This window comes from Camelus dromedarius, chromosome 4, assembly GCF_036321535.1.
Source record: "Camelus dromedarius isolate mCamDro1 chromosome 4, mCamDro1.pat, whole genome shotgun sequence".
In the NCBI taxonomy this organism is placed as follows: domain Eukaryota; kingdom Metazoa; phylum Chordata; class Mammalia; order Artiodactyla; family Camelidae; genus Camelus; species Camelus dromedarius.
Window position 1 is genome coordinate 54,012,492 of NC_087439.1, and position 20,411 is coordinate 54,032,902.

At 35.2% G+C, this 20,411-nt stretch overlaps 1 protein-coding gene across 1 annotated transcript in view; it reads right to left on the reverse strand.

Annotated features, from left to right (window-relative positions):
- CERKL (ceramide kinase like) overlaps positions 1–20,411 on the reverse strand; it is a 107,002-nt gene that overhangs the window by 51,668 nt on the left and 34,923 nt on the right. The window contains exon 2 of the mRNA XM_031451758.2: positions 17,843–18,085. Coding sequence (XP_031307618.1) covers positions 17,843–18,085 — 243 coding nt within the window. The remainder of the gene's footprint in view (positions 1–17,842; positions 18,086–20,411) is intronic.

Below are 20,411 nucleotides of genomic sequence, written 5' to 3' on the forward strand. Positions count from 1 at the left end.
CTGAGGTCTTGTCCTGTCCTTTCTTTTGGAACATACTCCTCTGTCTCCTCATTCTGCCCGACTCTCTGTGTTTGTTTCTTTGCCTTAGGCAAAACAGCTACTTCTCCCAGTCTTGAAGGAGTGGCCTTGTGTAGGAGATAATCCACGGGGCCCAGAAGTTCAGTCTCCCATCCACGGGAGCCAGGTGCTCAAGAGGCATCCCCTGTGTGAGCTGTGTGCGCCCAACAGCTCTGGTGGGAAGAGTCCCAAGAGCCTTCCGCTCACCAGTAGATGCTTTAAGGTTGTTCTCCACATGTGGTTTAGGCAATTTTCAAACTGATGCTTTTGCATCAGTCTCTGAGTCTGCCTGCAAGCCCCCGAAGAGCAGGTTCTCCATTCTCTACTGTTCTATGATTCTCCTGGACATCTTCCCCATCGATTTCCAAGGCCAGATGTTTTGGTGGCTCATCTCTCCAGTGCTCTGCCTGATGTAGAGCACAAGCACTCAGTCCTCAGCGACAAGTTTCATAGTTGTGAGATCCCTGACAAATGTGGGTTGCTGCATCTGGGTTGGGGTTTTGGCAAGACTGTCTCTGCCTCTCCTGTTTCGATGCAGCCCTTTTACCCTTTTTTGTGAGGTGATATTAATCTAGTTTTCAGGTCTTTTCAGAGGAAATAATTCCAAATGGAGTTTTAGATTTTTTGTCTAGAGGAAGAGGTGAGTTTAAGATCTTCCTTGCTACCATCTTGAACTGCCTTGTTGTGAGTATTTTTTAATTCAGTGGATTTTATCAGTTAGAAAGCGTTTTAAAAGTATCATCTCTGGATCATATATAATATAGGCATGACTTTTAAGAGACTTTTTAGTTATCTGCAGGGCTTCAAAAAAGAAATCACCGTCTTTAGCACAGCCTGACTTACAATGGCTCAACTTACGATTTTTGTCTTTATGATGTTATGAAAGTGACACACATTCAGTTGAAGCTATTTTGAATTTTTATCTTTTCCCAGACTACAAATATGTGGTAAAACTCTCTCTTTCCCAGTCAGCTACATGATTATAAGGGTGAACAATGAGACTTACAGCCATTCTGTACCTGTACAACCATTCTGTTTTTTTACCTTCAATACAGTATTCAATGAATTACATGAGATAGTCAACACTTCATTTTAAAATAGGCCTTATGTTAGATAATTTTGCCCAACTCTAGGCTAATGTAAGTGTTCTGACCATGTTTAAGGAAGGCTAAGCTAAGCTATGATGTTCAGTAGGTTACAAGTATTAAATGCATTTTCGACCTAATGATATTTTCAACTTATAATGGATTTATCAGGACATAACCATAATCATAAACCCAGGAAGATCTACATTCCAATAACACATGTCCCACTGTAAAATGAAGATTCTTGAAAAATTTCATGTATTATTATATATGTTGTCAAAGAAAAACCTGACCTAAACTGTAGTGGAAGTGGTAAAACAGATTTTATTCAGAACTATTATAATAGTAGGAAAGAGACCTCAGCATTAAACCAGGCTTATTTTGGAACACAGCATGGGAAACTGGGAATTTATAGCCAAGGAGCAAGATAGTGGTCAGTGGGTGCAAAATTACTAAGAGGAAACATCAGAGGTAAAGAGTATTTTGGCCAAATCCACCTAAAAGAATTCTTTGTTGAAGGCTGGACAGGGTGATTAGATATAATCAGGAAGATGAGAAACCTGATCAGATATTGAGGGTGGGTGAATTCTAGATTAACTGATTTAGCAGAGTTCTTACTAAAAATGGATTTTATAAGAAAGTGCACATCTGGGCTTAGGAAAAGATTCAGGAACGTCATACTTATATAAAATTAGTCCTGCATTATAAATGATAATAACAACATGTTTTCAAAAGCTTAACAGTTCAGTCTAAGAAAACTGAGAAAGAATTCTGAGGGAAACTCTCCATCAAAATTGATTCGGCTTTGGGATTACCATTTTGGAACACCATGGCAGCTACCTGAAACTGAATTTTGCCATACAAGTTCTGATCCAAGATGTGCATTCTTTTTAAGTTTACTGATAAATGTAATGTGCTCTCAATAAAAATATCATTTTTTCTAGGTCTAAATAAGTTGATACTAAAGTATATATCTAAAATTAACCTGCAAAAAAGGGTATGAAAAATGAAAAAAAAAAAAGATCAAAAAGAGGAACTAATCCCACCAAATACTGAAACATACTATAAAGCCTCTTTAAATAAAACATTGGCATGTGAATAGATAGACCAATGGAACAGAAAGCCCAGAAATAGATCCAAGTAAATGGTGTTGGGACAACTGAAAAACTATTTGGAAAAAAAGGATAAGGTCCATTGTATACTACACACAAAATAAACCCCAAATGGATTAGAGGTCTAAAATTAAGCTATGCAAGTATTAGAAGAAAACATCGATGATTTCCTCTGTAACCTGTGTGTAAAGAAATACTTTCTACTATGATCCAAATACCAGATGCATAAAGAAAGAGTGGCAAATTTAAGTACATAAAAATTTTAAAATAAAGTGATTTTGTGATTCAAAGTTTTTAAGTCAAGAGAAAAACTGTGTATCAGGGGGAAAATATTTGCAATATATATCAAGAAAAGGGCTAATACCCCTAATATATAAAGAACTTTCAAAAATTGAGGGGAAAAAAAGACCAAAAGTATAGGAGAAAAATAGGCAAATGATATAAAGACAATTCACAAAATATAAAAAATGGCCCTTAGACATATGATAAGGTACTCAACTTTACTCATAATTTTAAAAATGCCAATTAAAACTATACTGACATAAAACAACTCACCTACCACACTGGAAAATTTCTAAAGTATGGAAGTACAGTTTGTTAGTGAAGTTGTGTGGAAACACACTTTCAAACATTGCTGGTAAACATGAAAAATGTACAAATCCTATGGAAGGGAACTTATCAATATCTAACAAATCTACACATGTACCTACCCACCAATCCAGAAGTCTTCTCAAGATGCTGCAATACATAATTTTGTACATAAAGTATTATTTGTGATTATAAATATTAGAAACAATCAAAATGCCTAAATATGCAAAGGTATTGAGTAAAATATAGTACACTCAACAAAATATTAGTAAACAGAATCCAAGAACACATTAAAAAAGATTATACACCATGATCAAGTTGGGTTCATCCCAGGGACACAAGGATGGTTCAACATACACAAATCAATCAATGTGATACACCACATCAACAAGAGAAAAGGACAAAAATCACATGATCATTTCAATAGATGCAGGAAAAGCATTTGATAAAATTCAACACACAATTATGATAAAAACTCTAACCAAAGTGGGTATAGAGGGAACATATCTCAACATAATAACAGCTATTTATGACAAAACTACAGCCAGCATAGTACTCAATGGTGAGAAGTTGAAAGCCTTCCTGCTAAAATATGAACAAGACAGGATGCCCACTCTCACCACTTCTATTCAATACAGTATTGGAAGTCCCACTCACAGCAATCAAGCAAGAGAAAGAAATAAAAGGGATCCAAACTGGAAGAGAAGAGGTAAAATTGTCATTATATGCAGATGACATGATACTATATATAGAAAACCCTAAAAGCTCCACACAAAAACTACTAGAGCTGATAAAAGAATTCAGCAAGGTAGAGGGATACAAGATTAACATACAGAAATCAGTGGCATTTCTTTACACTAACAACAAAATATCAGAAAAGGAAAGTAAATAAAGAATCCCTTTTAAAACTGCATCCAAAAAATTAAAATACTTAGGAATAAATCTGACCAAGGAAGTGAAAGACTTATATGTAGAGAACTACAAGACATTGACTAAGGAAATTAAAGATGACTTAAAGAAATGAAAAGATATCCCATGTTCTTGGATTGGAATAATTAATATTGTTAAAATGGCCATACTACCCAAAGCAATCTACAGATTTAATGCTATCCCTATCAAATTATCCAGGACATTTTTCACAGAACAAATAATCCTAAAATTTATATGGAATCACAAAAGACCCAGAATTGCCAAAGTGTTACTGAAGAAAAAGAATGAAGCTGGAGGAACAACACTCCCAGACTACAGACTATACTACAGAGCTACAGTAATTAAAATAGCATGGTAGTGCTTAAAAAAACAACAACAGACATATGGATCTATGGAATGGAATAGAGAGCCCAGATATGAACCCACAAACTTTTAGTCAACTAATCTTTGACAAAGGAGGCAAAAATATACAATGGAGTAAAGACAGTAAAGAGACTTCAGCAAATGGTGTTGGAAAAACTGGACAGCCACACGTAAATCAATGAAGTTAGAATACTCCTTTACACCATACATAAAAATAAACTCAAAATGGCTTGAAGACTTACACATAAGACACTATAAACCTCTTAGAAGAAAACATAGGCAAAACATTCTCTGACATAAATCTCAGCAATGTTCCTCTAGGGCAATCTACCCAGGCAACAGAAATAAAAGCAAAAATAAACAAATGGGACCTAATTAAACTTACAAGCTTTTGCACAGCAAAGGAAACCACAAGCAAAACAAAAAGACAACCTACAGAAGGGGAGAAAATATTTGCAAAAGATGAGACTGACAAGGGCTTAATTTCCAGAATATATAAACAGCTCATACAACTTAATAACAAAAAAAAAAAAAATCCGATCCAAAAATGGGCACAAGACCTAAACAAGCAATTCTCCAATGAAGACATACAAATGGCCAATAGGCACATGAAAAAATGCTCAACATCACTAATTATCAGAGAAATGTAAATCAAAACTACAATGAGGTATCACCTCACACCAGTCAGAATGGCTATCATTCAAAAGTCTACAAACAATAAACGCTGGAGAGGGTGTAGAGAAAAGGGAACCCTCCTATACTGTTGGTAGGAATGTAGTTTGGTGCAGTCATTATGGAAAATAGTATGGAGATTCCTCTAAAGACAAGAAATAGACTTATCATATGATCTAGCAATCCCACTCCTGGGCATATATCCAGAGGGAACATAATTCAAAAAGATACATGCACCCCAATGTTCATTGCAGCACTATTTACAATAGCCAAGACATGGGAACAACCTAAATGTTCATCAACAGATTGCTGGATAAAGAAGTTGTGGTATATTTATACAATGGAATACTACTCAGCCATAAAAAATAAAATAATGTCATTTGCAGCAACATGGACAGATCTGGAGAGTGTCATTCTAAGTGAAGTAAGCCATAAAAAGAAAGAAAAATACCATATGATATTACTTAGACGTGGAATCTAAAAAAAAAAAAAAAAAAAGACAAATGAACTTATTTGCAAAACAGAAACAGACTCACAGACATAGAAAACAAACTTGTCATTACCAGGGGTAGAGGGTGGGAAGGGATAAATTGGGAGTTCAAGATTTGCAAATACTAACTAATACATATATAATAGATAAACAAGTTCATACTGTATAGTACAGGGAACTATATTCAATATCCTGTAACTTATGGTGAAAAAGAATATGAAAATGAATATATGTATGCTCATATATGACTGAAACATTATGCTATACACCAGAAATTGACACACTGTAAACTTACTATACTTCAGTGAAAATATACATACAAAAAAATATAATACAGACCACACAATAGAGTTTCATACATGTTTAAAGAAAATAAAGATCTCTATGAAGTAATATGGAGTGATTTTCAGTATATGTAGTTAAAGTGAAAAAAGCAAAGTACAGAAAAGTTTATATTGTATATTACTTTTTGTGTAAAAAAGAAAATTTTAAAAGATATATACATCTGGTAATTTTGCAAAAAGAAATATAAGTAATATAAACCAGAAATCAATGGAATTGGTTACCCATAAGGTGAAGGAGGTCTGGGGGATGATCTAGCTCAGTGGTAGAGTGTGTGCCTGGCATGCACAAGGTCCTGGGTTCAGTCCCCAGTACCTCTGTTAAAAAAAAATAAACAAATAAATAAATAAATAAACCTAATTACCCCCCAAAAAAGATGAAGGAGGTGAAAAGGACCCTGAAGGAGCATTTTTTCCTTTTGGAAACATGTTTATATTCTACACATTTAAAATATAATCAATGAAGGTGCAGGGGAAAAAAAAAACCCAAACTGAATACAAACAGAAGCAAACAAAAGCCAACAGTATTTCCAATGAATAACATACCTATTATGAAGGGGGAAAAGCTAATCCATATTACTTTTGAACACAGTACTTGAAATATATATCTTCAATCTAGGGGCCAAAAAAGGAACTGCCAACAAATCTTGAACTCATTTTGGTAGGTTTACTTTTCATAGTGGTATAATTGCAGTTATTCTGAAACTATTTCGTGTATATTATACGACTGTGTAATGGGAAAATGTGCTGCTGTCATTGGGAGTCAGAATTCTTACTATGGAAGTGAGATACGGATATGGAAAGGAGAGAAATAAGGAATTCGCCAATGGGATTGGATTAGAATTAGAGTTATAAATATAAAGTCCTGATTTCTAATCAATATTTCGTACCTCTGTCTGCTCCAAGAGCCTAGCTGTTATGACATCCTAAAGAGCAATGTGCACACCTAGCACCCAGATTTTGGTTTCTCAGTACCATTCCCCACCAAAAGGAACCACAACTGCTCAGAGAAGTGGCTCATTCCAGGGCTGGGGTAAGGAGGGCACAGTAAAGCCTGGAATAGCCTGTTGTGCCAAAAAGTGAAGAAATACTCCAAAATTGATGGAAGCAGGTTGAAAGAAGATAGGAGCCAGCTTTAAGGGGCTCCTCAAAATGTCTTCACCGCTGTATCTCAAAGGAAACTCAATTTGCATAAAAGGAAACTGATTATCTTTCTTCCTAAACCTGCTCCTTTATTTCAGTTTCAGGCACTCACACCCACCAATGCAAGAAATCGGGGTCATATAGGGTCGTATTTTTCTCTCTCTCTCTCACATGCCCACAATTCAGCTGATACCATGACAAAAACTAAATTTTTTTTCTCATCTCCTGGGCCTGACAGATCTAAAATTGCCAGATCAATTTAAAGCATTACTTACAGATATACCAGTCAACAACAAAAATATGTTAACAGTTATATAACATTAACATAAACAGAGCTTACTGTTTTAACTAAAAGCCAAATATTGGATGATATTTTAGAACCAACCATCCCTTAACCATACAGAACACAGATACCATATGTATTAACCATAAATAAATATTTTTTTGGCATCCACCACCTTTTGAGTTTTTATATATTTGATGCTCAATTACATACACAGCCAGGAAAGGCGTTATAAGGATAGCAGATCTGACCAATATACCAAAATAGCAGCTAACAGATGTCACCAGGTTAAAATCAGATTCCCTTTGAAGCAACATTACAGACTTTGGAATATGCCTTCTAACTTTTAGAGTGCCAGGATAATATGGTGGGCTGAGAACATGGGCTGGCAAAACAGCCAAACTGCCCAAGTCTGAATCCCAGTTCCACAACGTTAGGTATGTGACCTTGTGCACATTTACTACCCCATCTCCTTTACCCCATTTGAAAAACGGTAATGGTAATACTACTGTCTAAGGTATGTTGTTAAAATTAACATAAGCTGGTATATGTGAAACACTTGGTACAATCCTCGGTGCACCAAGAAATCACGGTGATGATGGTGATAATGATGAACTCTATTAGTGTATTAGTATATATTCTATTAGGGAACTGACAGTTCCCCTCTCCCCTCTGCAAAGATGATGCTTAAACATGGTGCTGAAGGGTCTGGAACTGTGAATTCTAAACAAGAGCAACAATAACTTGGAGAGCTATGTGACAGTAAGAAGAGCTACCCTTTATTGAGTGCCCACTGTTTGACACACGTTACAGATTTAAGTATAACAATACTATAGCAAGACTGGCATCACTGATTTCATTTAACAGAAAGTCAAAAGCTGAGAAGACATGAAGATAAGGTATACATCTAAGTTAGCAGCAAAACTAGGAACCAAACCCAGATTATCCAAATAAAAATCCCACGGGTCATAACTCATTTATAAATTCAGCAGTGGTCGATTTTCCACTCATTTAAGTAAAAAGAGAATAAAGAGAGAACCAGCCATGCTATCCTAGGGTGACCACCCTTTCCACGCAACTTGTTGGTTGGGACTAGGTCACTTTATTTCTGACAGATTTACTAGTCTCTGTGGTGAGCAGTTTAGGAAGTCTCAAAACAATAATTTGTGGTGTTTGAACTTGAAAATCTTTTGACTATGTATTGCAAAATGGAAATTTTAAATTTTGATAGGGTATTCAGACAAATCAGAAGTTTCTAAAGAAAGACAACTTCCTTTCCTTCTAGAAAGAAAATCACTGATAAAAGTTGGGCATGTATCCTGTCAGACTATTTGAGCCTTCCAGACTTGCTGCTCCAAAGCTGGGAAACAGAAAAGCCCTGTCCCCTAAGATTTGAAAGGGATCCTCTCCTTTGCTAATACCAAGGTTTTGGCACAACCTGGCTTTCCTGGCTAACCGACTACATCAGCTTCTCATCTTCCAGAAGTTCTTCAAGCCATAAGACTCATTGATGTTATCCTTCCCAGGGCTGCCACAGACTTTAAAAAAAAAAAAAACATACACTCGACTATAACATATTTAGTCCAAATACATAACATAGTTACACGCTGCCTTTCAAGAAACTAATACTGTTCTTTAAAATATTTATTAAGTGTGTGTGTGTGTATATATATATATATATATATTTCAAATCTTTCTGTTGGGAGGCAGTGTGGCTTAGTTTAAAAAAACAGAAAAGCATGAGTGTGAACCTTATTCCACCACTGTCCATTAATTGCATGACCCAGGAGTCAATCCATCTCTCTGAGTTCTATTTCCTTAGCTATTTGTGGGAATTAAAAAAAAAATCTTGACCACTTCTAAAGTGTTGCGATAAAGATTCAATGAGCTGGTTTATGTTAAAAGCAGCTAGGACAATGCCTAACACATACTAAATAAGCAATATATTCAGTTCACTTCACCAACCTTGACTGAGCTAGTCACTGTTTAGAGATAAAAACAGCAACAAACATTAACAGAGTACTGACCACATGTAAAACCCTACTCTACATACTTTAAAAAATCTCTGTGCTCAAGAGCACTCACAGTCTAACAAGCTATCATCTATAAAAGCCAACAATCAGAATGGGAGTGACAGTGAGTTCTAACAGAGGTAGGAAAAGTGCTCAAAGAGGAAGTGCCTGATTTTGCTGGGTCATTCAGCTTTGCAGAGGATTTGGTGGTTACGTCAGGCTTTGAAATTGCAAAATGGACCTTACTGTGCAAACAAGGGATGAGGCGCACTCCAAACAGATGGAAGTTCCTAGCTGTGCCACTGACTTGGCACATGGGCAGGCACGGAGGGACCAGAGAACACGGCCCAGCATTAGATGCCGCAGAGCCCAGGAACCCGACTACACAAGCAGCTTCATCTGGGCCCACCTCCTCCCTTTGCATTAAAAAAACAACTACAATGTGTAACTAGTAGAATTGCACTTTTTCAAGATACATAATGTTCCACTTAAGGTTTTTTTACAATGAATAAAAATAAAAATAGATTTTTTTCCTCTCTAATGATGATAAGTAAAGAGAGAGAATGGTTGATTTCAAAAACATTATCTCAGTGCTTCAGCATGTAGTCACTGCAAATATCCACCTACCTGCCTCCAAAAGCAACAAATATATTCATGTAAGATTATAATAAAAGTCCTGGAGTTACATATAATATCTATATAAATACCACACAATTTCATTACCATTAATGGTAGTCTAATGAATACCAGGGGGCTTAATGATAATTTGTCACAATATTATGTCTTTCCTAGTTATGCATACTGTGAGAATGCTGCTTTATTACTTTTTACTTCATTTCTTCCCAGTGAAAAAGTTGTTAAATGACAATCCATTACACTCTCAGCTAATGATTGATGCAACTTTTAATCTCTCCTGTAGGCTTATAGTACTTGTGATTTATTTAGGACACTCTGGTAAACAAAGCCTGGAAATCAGTCACAAACCACTGTGTTTATATGTGTTTTAAAAAGTCCTTTAGGCTAATAAAAATAACTGTTTGCCATCTTTTTCATAGTGCATTCCCAAACCATTCCAAGACATTCAAGAAATCTCAATTAATAATGGTGAAGGTCATGAGGAGGAAATTTTCTAAGAACTGAGAAATGCATCGTAATATTGCCACTCCAGAGTTCTGAGTCATCATGCTTAGAAAAGTCTAGAAAGGGATAATCTTCAAACAAGACAAGGTAGCTCCTTCCTAACAAGAAAAGTGTTTGCAGTCCTTTTTTCAGGATAGAGTCTAAACTGTACGGTAAATACAACATACTTAAGAACTGCAGAGCATACATAACACTGACCTGATAGGCAATACCACATCAGTTAAGCCTTCACATTTCAGATTCAGGTAGATATGGATTTGTTCTCAACTCCTCCATCACATACTAGCTGTATAACCTCAACTAGCAAACTTTTAAACTATTTAAGCCTTTGTTTTCTCATGTATGAACTAAGATAAGTATAATAATAAAAATAATTTACTTAATTCTACTCCTCGCTAAGTCATGCATTATTTCAATTCCTCAAACCTCACAACAAGTCATAAAACAAGTAATATCATTCCCCTCTTTCACATGAGGATATATTTGTAGTTCTTGGTGCTATTATTATGAGGATTTAATGAGATAATTACTAAAATTGCTTACAAGAGTGGTATATAATAAATGCTTAATAAATGTCAGCTATTATCTTAAGATTTAAACTTTTAAAATAATAACCTCTATAAATCAGTAAAGGGAGAAATATTAACTAATTTATTTAACAGCACAAAAACTTAATTCCGCATTTTACTGACGATATTTAGGGAAGGCCTTATTTAGCTTTTCAGTATAATCAACATGATAAAACGTGACAAAGTACACCTAATTTTCTTTCTCCCAAGAAGAAATTTTGTTACACGAAAGACATAGTCAGAAGGACTTTTACATAGCAAAAGAATTAGAAATAGATAGGAAATAACTTGAGAATAAGTATACCAAGTATACCTCCTAATTTCTTTTCTCAGGGTAGTCTATAATGACTGATGCAGGAATATAATATTCTTCTATATCAATTACTTGTTTTTAAACATAATTATAATCAATTATATACAAAATATGTCCCTCCCTTAGGACAAAAATGCTACAGAGGACTGTGAGAAGCCCTTGGGAAGCTGGCCTTGTGTCAATCATCCCAAGTAAAATCAGCATATTTTCTTAACTAGCCTTGCCTTCAGCTGAAGGAGTCATGGCTCTGAGGTAGAGTTGATGCTAGTCCGAAAGAACCTTGAAGGAACAAGACAAACTCTTGGCATGCCTTGGTTAGTCTTCACCAGGCTCTTGTGAACCAGGCCCAAGGTAATGCTCTTGGAAAATAAGTGATAACCTTACACGACTCAGAAAGGGTATTAGCTAACTTTTAAGAATATTTAATGTAACAAGAATCTAGAATATAGCCAGAATTAATCATTGCAGAGATACTTCGGTAAGTGTGGAGTACAGAGTTTTACATGTGTTCCAAATTAAACCTATATTACTCAAATCTTCGACATTTGTGGTTTTTGGCCCTGGCAACACATTCGAATCACCGAAGAGACTTCTCAAGGAAGCTCATGCTCAGGTCCATCCAGACCCATTTAATCAAAACCTCTGAATTTTCACACTCAGGAATAGTAAGTTCTAAAGAGGGTTCCATTTTTTTTAATGAAATTCCCACATATAACAAAAATGCTATCTTTCTTTTTTTGTAGCACCCTATTCTTCTATGTTTTCAATTTCTCTTGTTTAATCATTTTGAATTTACACATTTCATATTCTCTGCTTGTTCTATTATGTGCAGTTCTCAGGGATCTACTCCTAGAGTTTGTCATGCCCACAGACTCTTACTCCTGGTTATTTTTCACACTGTTAATTGCTGGAATGCAAGTGGCTCAAAATGTCAAACTGGCACTCTCTGGGTTCAAGATAAATAGTGTTTTTTCCCTACTTTTTATTAATTTTGCATAGTAATGATGCTTCCATATATTTATATTTTCAGCTACAAATTTCATTAAACTGGAGGTTTGGCTTTAAAAAGTTTAATGTTAATATCCTTTGAAAAGCTAAGCAGCACTATTATAGCCATTAAGAATTTAATAAAAACTTGTTTAATTTCATGGTTTTCCTCTGACTACCCAGCTTAGAAAGCAAAAGAAAGTTCGAGGAAAGAAAACCAAATTTTTGAATTAAATTTATTTTTTGACTCAATTTCAATATGTGATTTGATAAAATATTTTTCTTATTTGCAAATTGACTTATAGTCAATATTTTATGAAGTTTTACAGAAGTAAAATACATTTAAATATTTAATAAATAACTTCTATGGAAAAGAATAAAATTATATGGACACTCAAAATTTTTGGTTGCCATACTGAGTGTATACTGGAAGCTTTCTTCAAACAAAGCTTTACTCAGTACTACTAAATATAAAATGTATGAATTAGGGGCTACACTCCCTCAAGAGTGAGTGACAGGTATGGAGTCCATCCAGTGAGTCAACTCCTGGGGATGGGGTGGTGACAACCGACAAGGCCAGTTTAAAACCACTATAGAAGGCACACATCACATAATCTTTGTTGGACAGAGTACTTCACATGGGATTGGACTTCGATACTTATATGTAAATGAGGTGACATTTAATCAGTTTCTACATTATTTCAATATATAGATAGTAAAAATATATTCAAATGTGACATGCATAATTTTTGTCCCGCTCAACTGCTCATAAAACAAAACCTTAAATCTTTTTTTTCTGTGATTCAAAAGAAAAACTACCCATACTTCAAACATAATGTCCTTGCAGAAAATAATTTGTCCCCAAGGAGACAAGTGTTGCCAATTGAAATAGTGCACAATGAAATGTCTGAAGCTATCATACTTTTGACATATAACAAATGCTCTTGCTAAGATAACCATGTTAATGTTGATTTCTAGTTTATTTTTCCTTATAAGTACATCATTTGGCAGCATATCCAAGCAAAATGTCACATCATTCTGTTCTCCAGCTAAGAAAAATTCTACCTGGTTCATGATAATATAATCGATGATATAGCTTGGATTTTTTTAAACCCCAAAATGTATTTCACCATGATTTTCTTATAAAAGACAACATAAATATTAAACATTGGGTTTATAAGCCCTAGTTTTTACTGTTAAGGAAAGGATCCTATGAAAACCAACATTATCATCACAGGAAAAACAGATATGACATCTTTGGGGAACTAAGAAAAAGTACCCTTCTTTGGAATAAAAGCCAAATATTTAAGTAAATTTTTTATTTATTTTTTTTATTTTTCAGCTGAAAACTGAGTAAGGCTGTTTCACTTCACTAAGCTAAGAACAGGCAACTTTATAAGGACAAAACATTAAATAACTGTGGTTCACTTGTATTTGCCTACTTCATAAAATTAGCATTTAGAAATGAAGTAGAAAAATACAATATCAGAAGTAACTCAACCCAATTGGTCTAAAAATGCCTTTGTCAACTGTCTCTGGGTTACTATTAAATATAACAAATAAATGAGCAAAATCTAAATATAACAACAAAATTCAATGGTCCTATGATAGAAAGGTTCTTTTTTTTTTTTTTTTTTAATCATTCCTTCTATTTTGTAGTTCTGGATTTTGTCTTCTCTGCCTATCTTAATCTATGAGTATTAAGATTTTGTATTTAGCCCTCTGCCTTTTTTTTTTTTTTAACTCTATACTACTTCCTTGTAATCGTTCGTCTTTCCCATCACATCAGCTCTTCTTCACCTCTTCACGTACGCCTCTTAAAATGCCAACCTCCTGAACATCTCCAACAGGATGTTGTAAGATATGCCAAATGTGTCTACAGCAGAACATCTTTCCTTCAAATCAACCAGTGCCCTGATTTCACTCTCTTTATGACATCATTCTCCAGGTTACGTGGGCATAAGGCTTCGGATTTTTTTTTTTAAATCTTCTTCACTTTCACACCCTTCTCCTAAGTCCTCCACTGAAGACCAACCATTTCAACTCACAAAAATCTTTCAGTTTCAAGTGGCCCTAAGTCACTTTAGGGTACTTTGTTTTGTTCTCCAAATGGCATACCTGTCAGAAAGCCTATGAATATGCTTTAAAGTGGAGATTGTAGCATCTAGATAAAAGGTTGGTTCAGGGTCCAGAGAAGCTTGCAATTGACCATTTCTAGGAAACTCAAATATGCAGAAACTAGATCATACTTTAATTGAATAAAAATTAATGTATCCAGCGTACACCCATGCTATATTTAAAGGTCATGCATGTTTATGTTTGTATCACAGGTATAAAAAAAAAAAGCAGGAAAGACTGTTAAATGACTGTCACCACAATGACTACCTATTAGGATTATCAGTGACTACATTTCAGCCTTAATCAATTACATTTTTAAAGATTTAAATCTCTGAATCATGATCAACGATTTTGATCCCTATTAATTTGTTCATTTCTTCATTGTGGCCCTGACCACACTTGTAATATAAGTTTTCTTGTCTGTCTCTCAGGGCAAGAGGGTTCTATACAGGATTACATCGCATTTGATTTTGTATTTCCAGCATTTAACACAGTGCCTGATCCAAAACATGTGTTACATGAATTAACTTATATTGCCCACTAGTCAATCAAGCTATGCTGACTTTACTATTACTAAGAATAAAAAAGATACTATGTTCAACTGTGTTATTAAAAATTGGAATGTAAAAGGACTTATTTTTAAATTAAAAAAAAAAAAACAGTTCTAGGACTCCTTTTTTACATTTATAAACCCTTTTAAATCTGGTCACTCTTTGCCAATGTCTTAAAACTAAGTTTTGAGAGTTGGCATCTTCTTCCTTCCAGTGCTGCCAAATTGTTCTTTTCTCAAAAATTCATCACATCTTACTCATTGCTCCAATTTAAAATGTAAGTGTGCACATTTGAAAATGATACTTAATATCCAAATATTCTAAAATTATAATTATTAGACTAATTTGACTAAAAGACCAACAAGTTGAGGCTTTTAATATCTTCTTCATGTTTGTCTTAATAGAAGAATAAAGGAGAAAAAAGGTGTAAGAGGCTGGCAGGAAAAAAATCCATTTGCTGATTAAAGACAACATTCAAATTTAATCAATGAAAAAAATTTTTTAAAAATCCACTGTTTTGCCACAGAACCAGTTAAAAGCAAGATCTTTGGACTTAAAATAGTGATGTCTAAAATTGAAATGTAAGTTATTTCTATTTTTGTGATATAAACTGCTATCTATCACTCCTGAAATTAATTAAATCAGATCTGTTTCAAACACAAATTCCTTGGTTAGGGACTTTTTAAAAAAACTTTGGAAACCAGCAATCACTATCTGCCAAACCTAATGCAGTACATATAGTACAGAATAGGCACAATGGATGTGAGGCAGAAGGATAATCCACAAATGCATCCAACTCTGTAGAAATCAGAACCAAAGAAGAAGAAGCACTCACCCTCACCCCAGAAAGACTGGGGAAGACACAGGCCGTCTCCACTTACAGAAAGAGCCTTAAGCCAATTATGTTTGACCCTCAGATGACAAGCACTTTAATGAACACCTAGATTACACGAATTTGAAAGTAGAAGAAATATCAAGAAGAATGTTCTAAGACTGCAACCTTAAAAAGGAAGTGTCAGCATAATATAGCATTTGGTAGAGAGCTTTGGTGTCTTACAAAGAGCACGCATTTGTGTCTGATGAAACTGACCCAGAACTGTCTCTGTGGGGCAGGAGGGGACAAGGAGTTGGCTCCTCCTATAGGACCTGTTGAGTCCAAGTCCACTTGGGGGCAGAAATGAAGCAGTCATTCATTCAGACCATCTTGTTTAGGTTCCTTCATTTTCATTAGATGATTTCCACCCTGTTTGTTTGCGCTGGTTGATTTCAAAAGCCAATCTATTTGCTTTTCATCAGCAAAATGGCTCTGTCCTCCAGGGCCATGCTGGAGAATATGACCTCACATATTTTACTACCTCTAACTGTTACCAAAAACAAAGATACAAAAAGTAACATTCCCAGGGGATGATAGCCTAAAAAATATGTAATTTATTCATCTCTGTAATTTGTCTAGATTTAATCTTGGATCAAACCAAACATCATTCATTAAACTAAAAAATATTTGGACAATATTTTTGTGGTATGTGTGTGTGCATGTCTGTGTGTGTTTGGATAAGTCCCTCTACTCCTATAAAATTGCTTTTACTAAATTAAGCTTTGTTGTGATGCCTCCTGCTGACTTGCTGTTGGTTTTATGGGTGAGATATAGTGCACAAGTTGTCCCTCACATCACCCAGCTAGCCCTTCATAAGCCCCGCGGGAGATTTCCTCAGACCTTCAGTGAAGAGCTTTGCCTCTCCTAATAAAATGACTCATTCTTATTTTATAGACCATGCAAGTCCCATGAACATCTGTCCACGTAAGGAAATTCAATTCAATTAGTTTTTCATTTTTTATTTTAACTTCTTTTATCTCTTCTCACATGAATTTAAAAAAATGAGAACACTGGAAAAAGACCCACTGTTAAAGTGGAATGCTTTTAGTTAAATATATATATTCTCTTATGCTTCCGGAAATATGAACCAAACTGTCTGCTATAGTTTCCTGCTTTCTTGAAAGAATAAAGTCTCCTTGAAGGTCCCCAAGGGGATAATGGGGAAGAATGGCACCATTTAGTAACAGGGTCTCCTAGTTTTAATAGGTCACTTAAGCTCATCTTCTGTGCATATAACCATATCAGCTGGCTGCCCTTGACCAACTTGGGTCCTCAATCTTCTTGGTCAATGATTCCTGGCCTGAAAATTTCTAACATCACCACATGCCTGCTCTTTGCCTGGCACCCATCTTTCCTGAGTCATCTTACTCCAAGCTGTGCATCAGCTACACCAGCTGTTTCTACCCTGATCAATATGGCAAACAGGAAGAAATGGCCAAAAAGAAAAAAAAAAAAAAAAAAAAGGCAAGATCTACAAATCTATGAGAAAAAAATTCTGAAAAAGACAACTTAAGTATTATTTTCAAAAAACTGTTATTTTCAAGCTGCCCAGTACATATATGCACTTGCCATCAATGTGAAGCTGGAAGAAAAATAAATTCTAAGATAAGCTAAAAAGAAACATTAACAGAAAAATAAATATGCCTCCAAAAACACTCTCAAGTGAACGAAATTATTTAAGAACTGTTTCATTCCAGATTATCAAAGATTCTTTATGGAAGTGGTCATTCAACAGTTACTTTCTAAGCCATTCTGAGGCCAGCATTATCTTGATAACCAAAGCCAGACAAAGACACTACGTGGAGAAAGAAAACTACATACAAATATCTCTTAATGAACATTGATGTTAAAATCCTCAACAAAACACTAGCAAACCAGATTTAATAAAATGTTAAAAGAACTATATACCATGACCAAGTGGGATTTATCCCTGGAATGGAAGAATAGTTCAACATGTGAAAATTAATCAATGTAATACACCACATTAAAAGAATGAAGAGGGGAGGAAATCATATGATTATTTCAATTGATGTAGGAGAAAAAACACATGACAAAATTCAACACCCTTTTATGATAAAAACAATCTACGAATGGAAGCAAATGATTTCAATATAATCAAGGGTTACCATATTGAAAAATACAATATCATATTCAAATTAATAACCTACATCAAGGAAACCAGACTCATTAAAAATTTCCATAAGGAGTACTTACCTGCCAAAATTTTCTTGAATTGTCTAAACCATACGTCACAGTGGTCTTCACTTAAATTAATGAGATCGAGCGTTGAATCCTTTAATTTATTTTGTTCCTTTTTCAAACATATGAAGAGTGTGATTCCTAATAAAGTGCCACTTCTCTGCTGTTGAACTGAATAACGCCGTTTCAGCTTGACAGAGAATATGTCCTTTAATTCAAGACATTCTTCTTTATGTAGAAAACCATCCTTGGAATCACCTGAAAAGTTAAAATTTCCAATAAAAAACCATTATGTCTATACCTTATATGAATGAATAATAAATAGTAAAAACTCAGAAAATATTTATCATTTGTATTTTTAACTGATTATGCTTTAGATCAAGCCCTGTATGAGATGGGAAAAAAGAAAAATTAGGTCTATTTTCCCAAAAATGAAAAAATAGAAAAATGGAAGAGTCCCTGACACACAAACCCTCAGACATTTAGAATCTGAGAATATTCAGTGTATGAAGAATTCCAAGAACATGAACAGAGCAATATTTCAGTAATAATAAATCAGTATCACGCAAGAGGCTCCCTGGTAATTATAGGGACAGAGTAAAGTGATAGAATAGAATTCACTAACAGAAGTGAGTTTATGGCAAGCTGTTGAAGGCAACAAGTAATGGAAAGAAAATGTATGTTCAAGGTAAAGTAACATGTGTGCAAAAAGGAAATAGAGTATGATTACTCTTAATAGAAAACAATTTGAATTCCTGCCAATCTAAAAAGAAAGATACACCTGAATCCTACCATAGTCAGACTTTTATTTTATAATGGCGTGATATTTTACTGGTTCTATCTAACCACAGGTCAGAAAATATTTGTTGTTATGATAAAGGACCATCTCAACTGACTCTCAAAGTAGAAGTGCTTTATACTTTTAAAAAAGTACTTTCAAAACTTCCACTCTGGCCATCATGGAATAACAAGGACTGGTTTTCACCTGAAACATCTAAATGGGCACATCAGAGAGATGAAACATCAGTCTTCAGACATGGGACATCAGATAGCACAGGACAGTGATCCCTGTCATAGAAGCCGTATGACTGACTACCAGCTGACTGCCTGGAGAGGGTCCCCAGGCCACAGAGCAGGTAGGGGAACCCCGGTGGAGCCTGGTTATCTCCCTGAGTTGAGGAGGATTGAGGGGTCCAGGAAAGCCAAGATAGCTATAGTTCACTGGGCAAATTCTATAGAAAAGGGAGCTGCACAGAGAGAGGACTCCATAGATTTGCCCCTGGATCTTCAGTTGAGTTTGTATCAGTGTATGCGTGAGGCCAGGGAAAGAACTACCCAAAGGGTTAGAGAAAACAATGCTCAGTGATCACACAGGTGTTTCTACCAGCCAAGGTGGAAAAATAATGAAATTCATGGGGCACTGGGGAGAGTACTTAGAACAGTATTGTCTCATTAGTGAGCAGACCAAAGGCTGCTCTGATTCCACCTAACAAAGCTTAAAAGCAAACCTCAAAAGAATTCAACTGTTTCCAAGGAGCTTAACAACATCCTAGAACAGACCTTAAGAATATTTACAAGAATACAGAAGTATTCAGCAACTCTACATGGTAAAATTCCGGGTCTCTCTCATTCAATCAAAAATCACTACACACGTTAAAAAGGCAGAAAAATATGACCCATGAGTGGAGAGAAAGAAATCAACAGAGGCAGAAATGATATGAGTGTTAAAACAGACCCGGAAAGCAGAGGCCCTCTCTCAGCTTCCTTAACTCTTTTTTTAAAATTTTATTTTGTACTGAAGTGTAGTTGATTTACAATGTTAGTTTCAGGTGTACAGCAAAGCAGTTCAGTTATACATGTACATACATATCTATATACATATATTTTCAGATTCTTTTCCATTATAGCTTATTACAGAAACTGAATATAGTTCCTGGTGCTTTACAGTTGGTCCTTGTTGTTTATCTGTTTTATATATAGTAGTGTCTATCTGTTAATCCCAAACTCCTAATTTATCCCTCAGCTTCCTTTACCCTTAAGCAGGTACAATGCTATTCTCAGATTGGTGCAAAAACTTTCAGGTGCTTTAAGAAGTTCCTTTTTAACATTCTCATGGAGGTTTTAGGCCTCTCCCAAACATTTTTCAAAGGACAGCCCCATAGCTCACAAAGCACATGCACCACTGAAGAAGAAAGAGTTTCTTCTCTTCAGTGTTTATAGTTTATAGTGGTGGGATAGGGATGAACCCAAAGGCAATTTGCCATGCCTGTCATTTACTCAGAAAGCTCAGGCTTCAGATCTGTGTAGTGTCTACTTCTGTTGTCACCCACTGACCTAGGAATCAATAACCCCAAAATATCAATTCAAAGGGAAACATCTACATGTTCTAGAAAACAAAACAATCATCACTGTTCCCACAATCATCACTTAAACTAATCAACAGAGTGAAAATACTGTATCATCATAAGCCAAAATGTCCCACATGCCTTCATGAACAGAATGCGTCAACCCACCTTGTCTCTGTAAGTACTAATGGATTAACCTGTGTTGGTAAGATGGACTTTTCTCCAGTCCAATGGCTCTC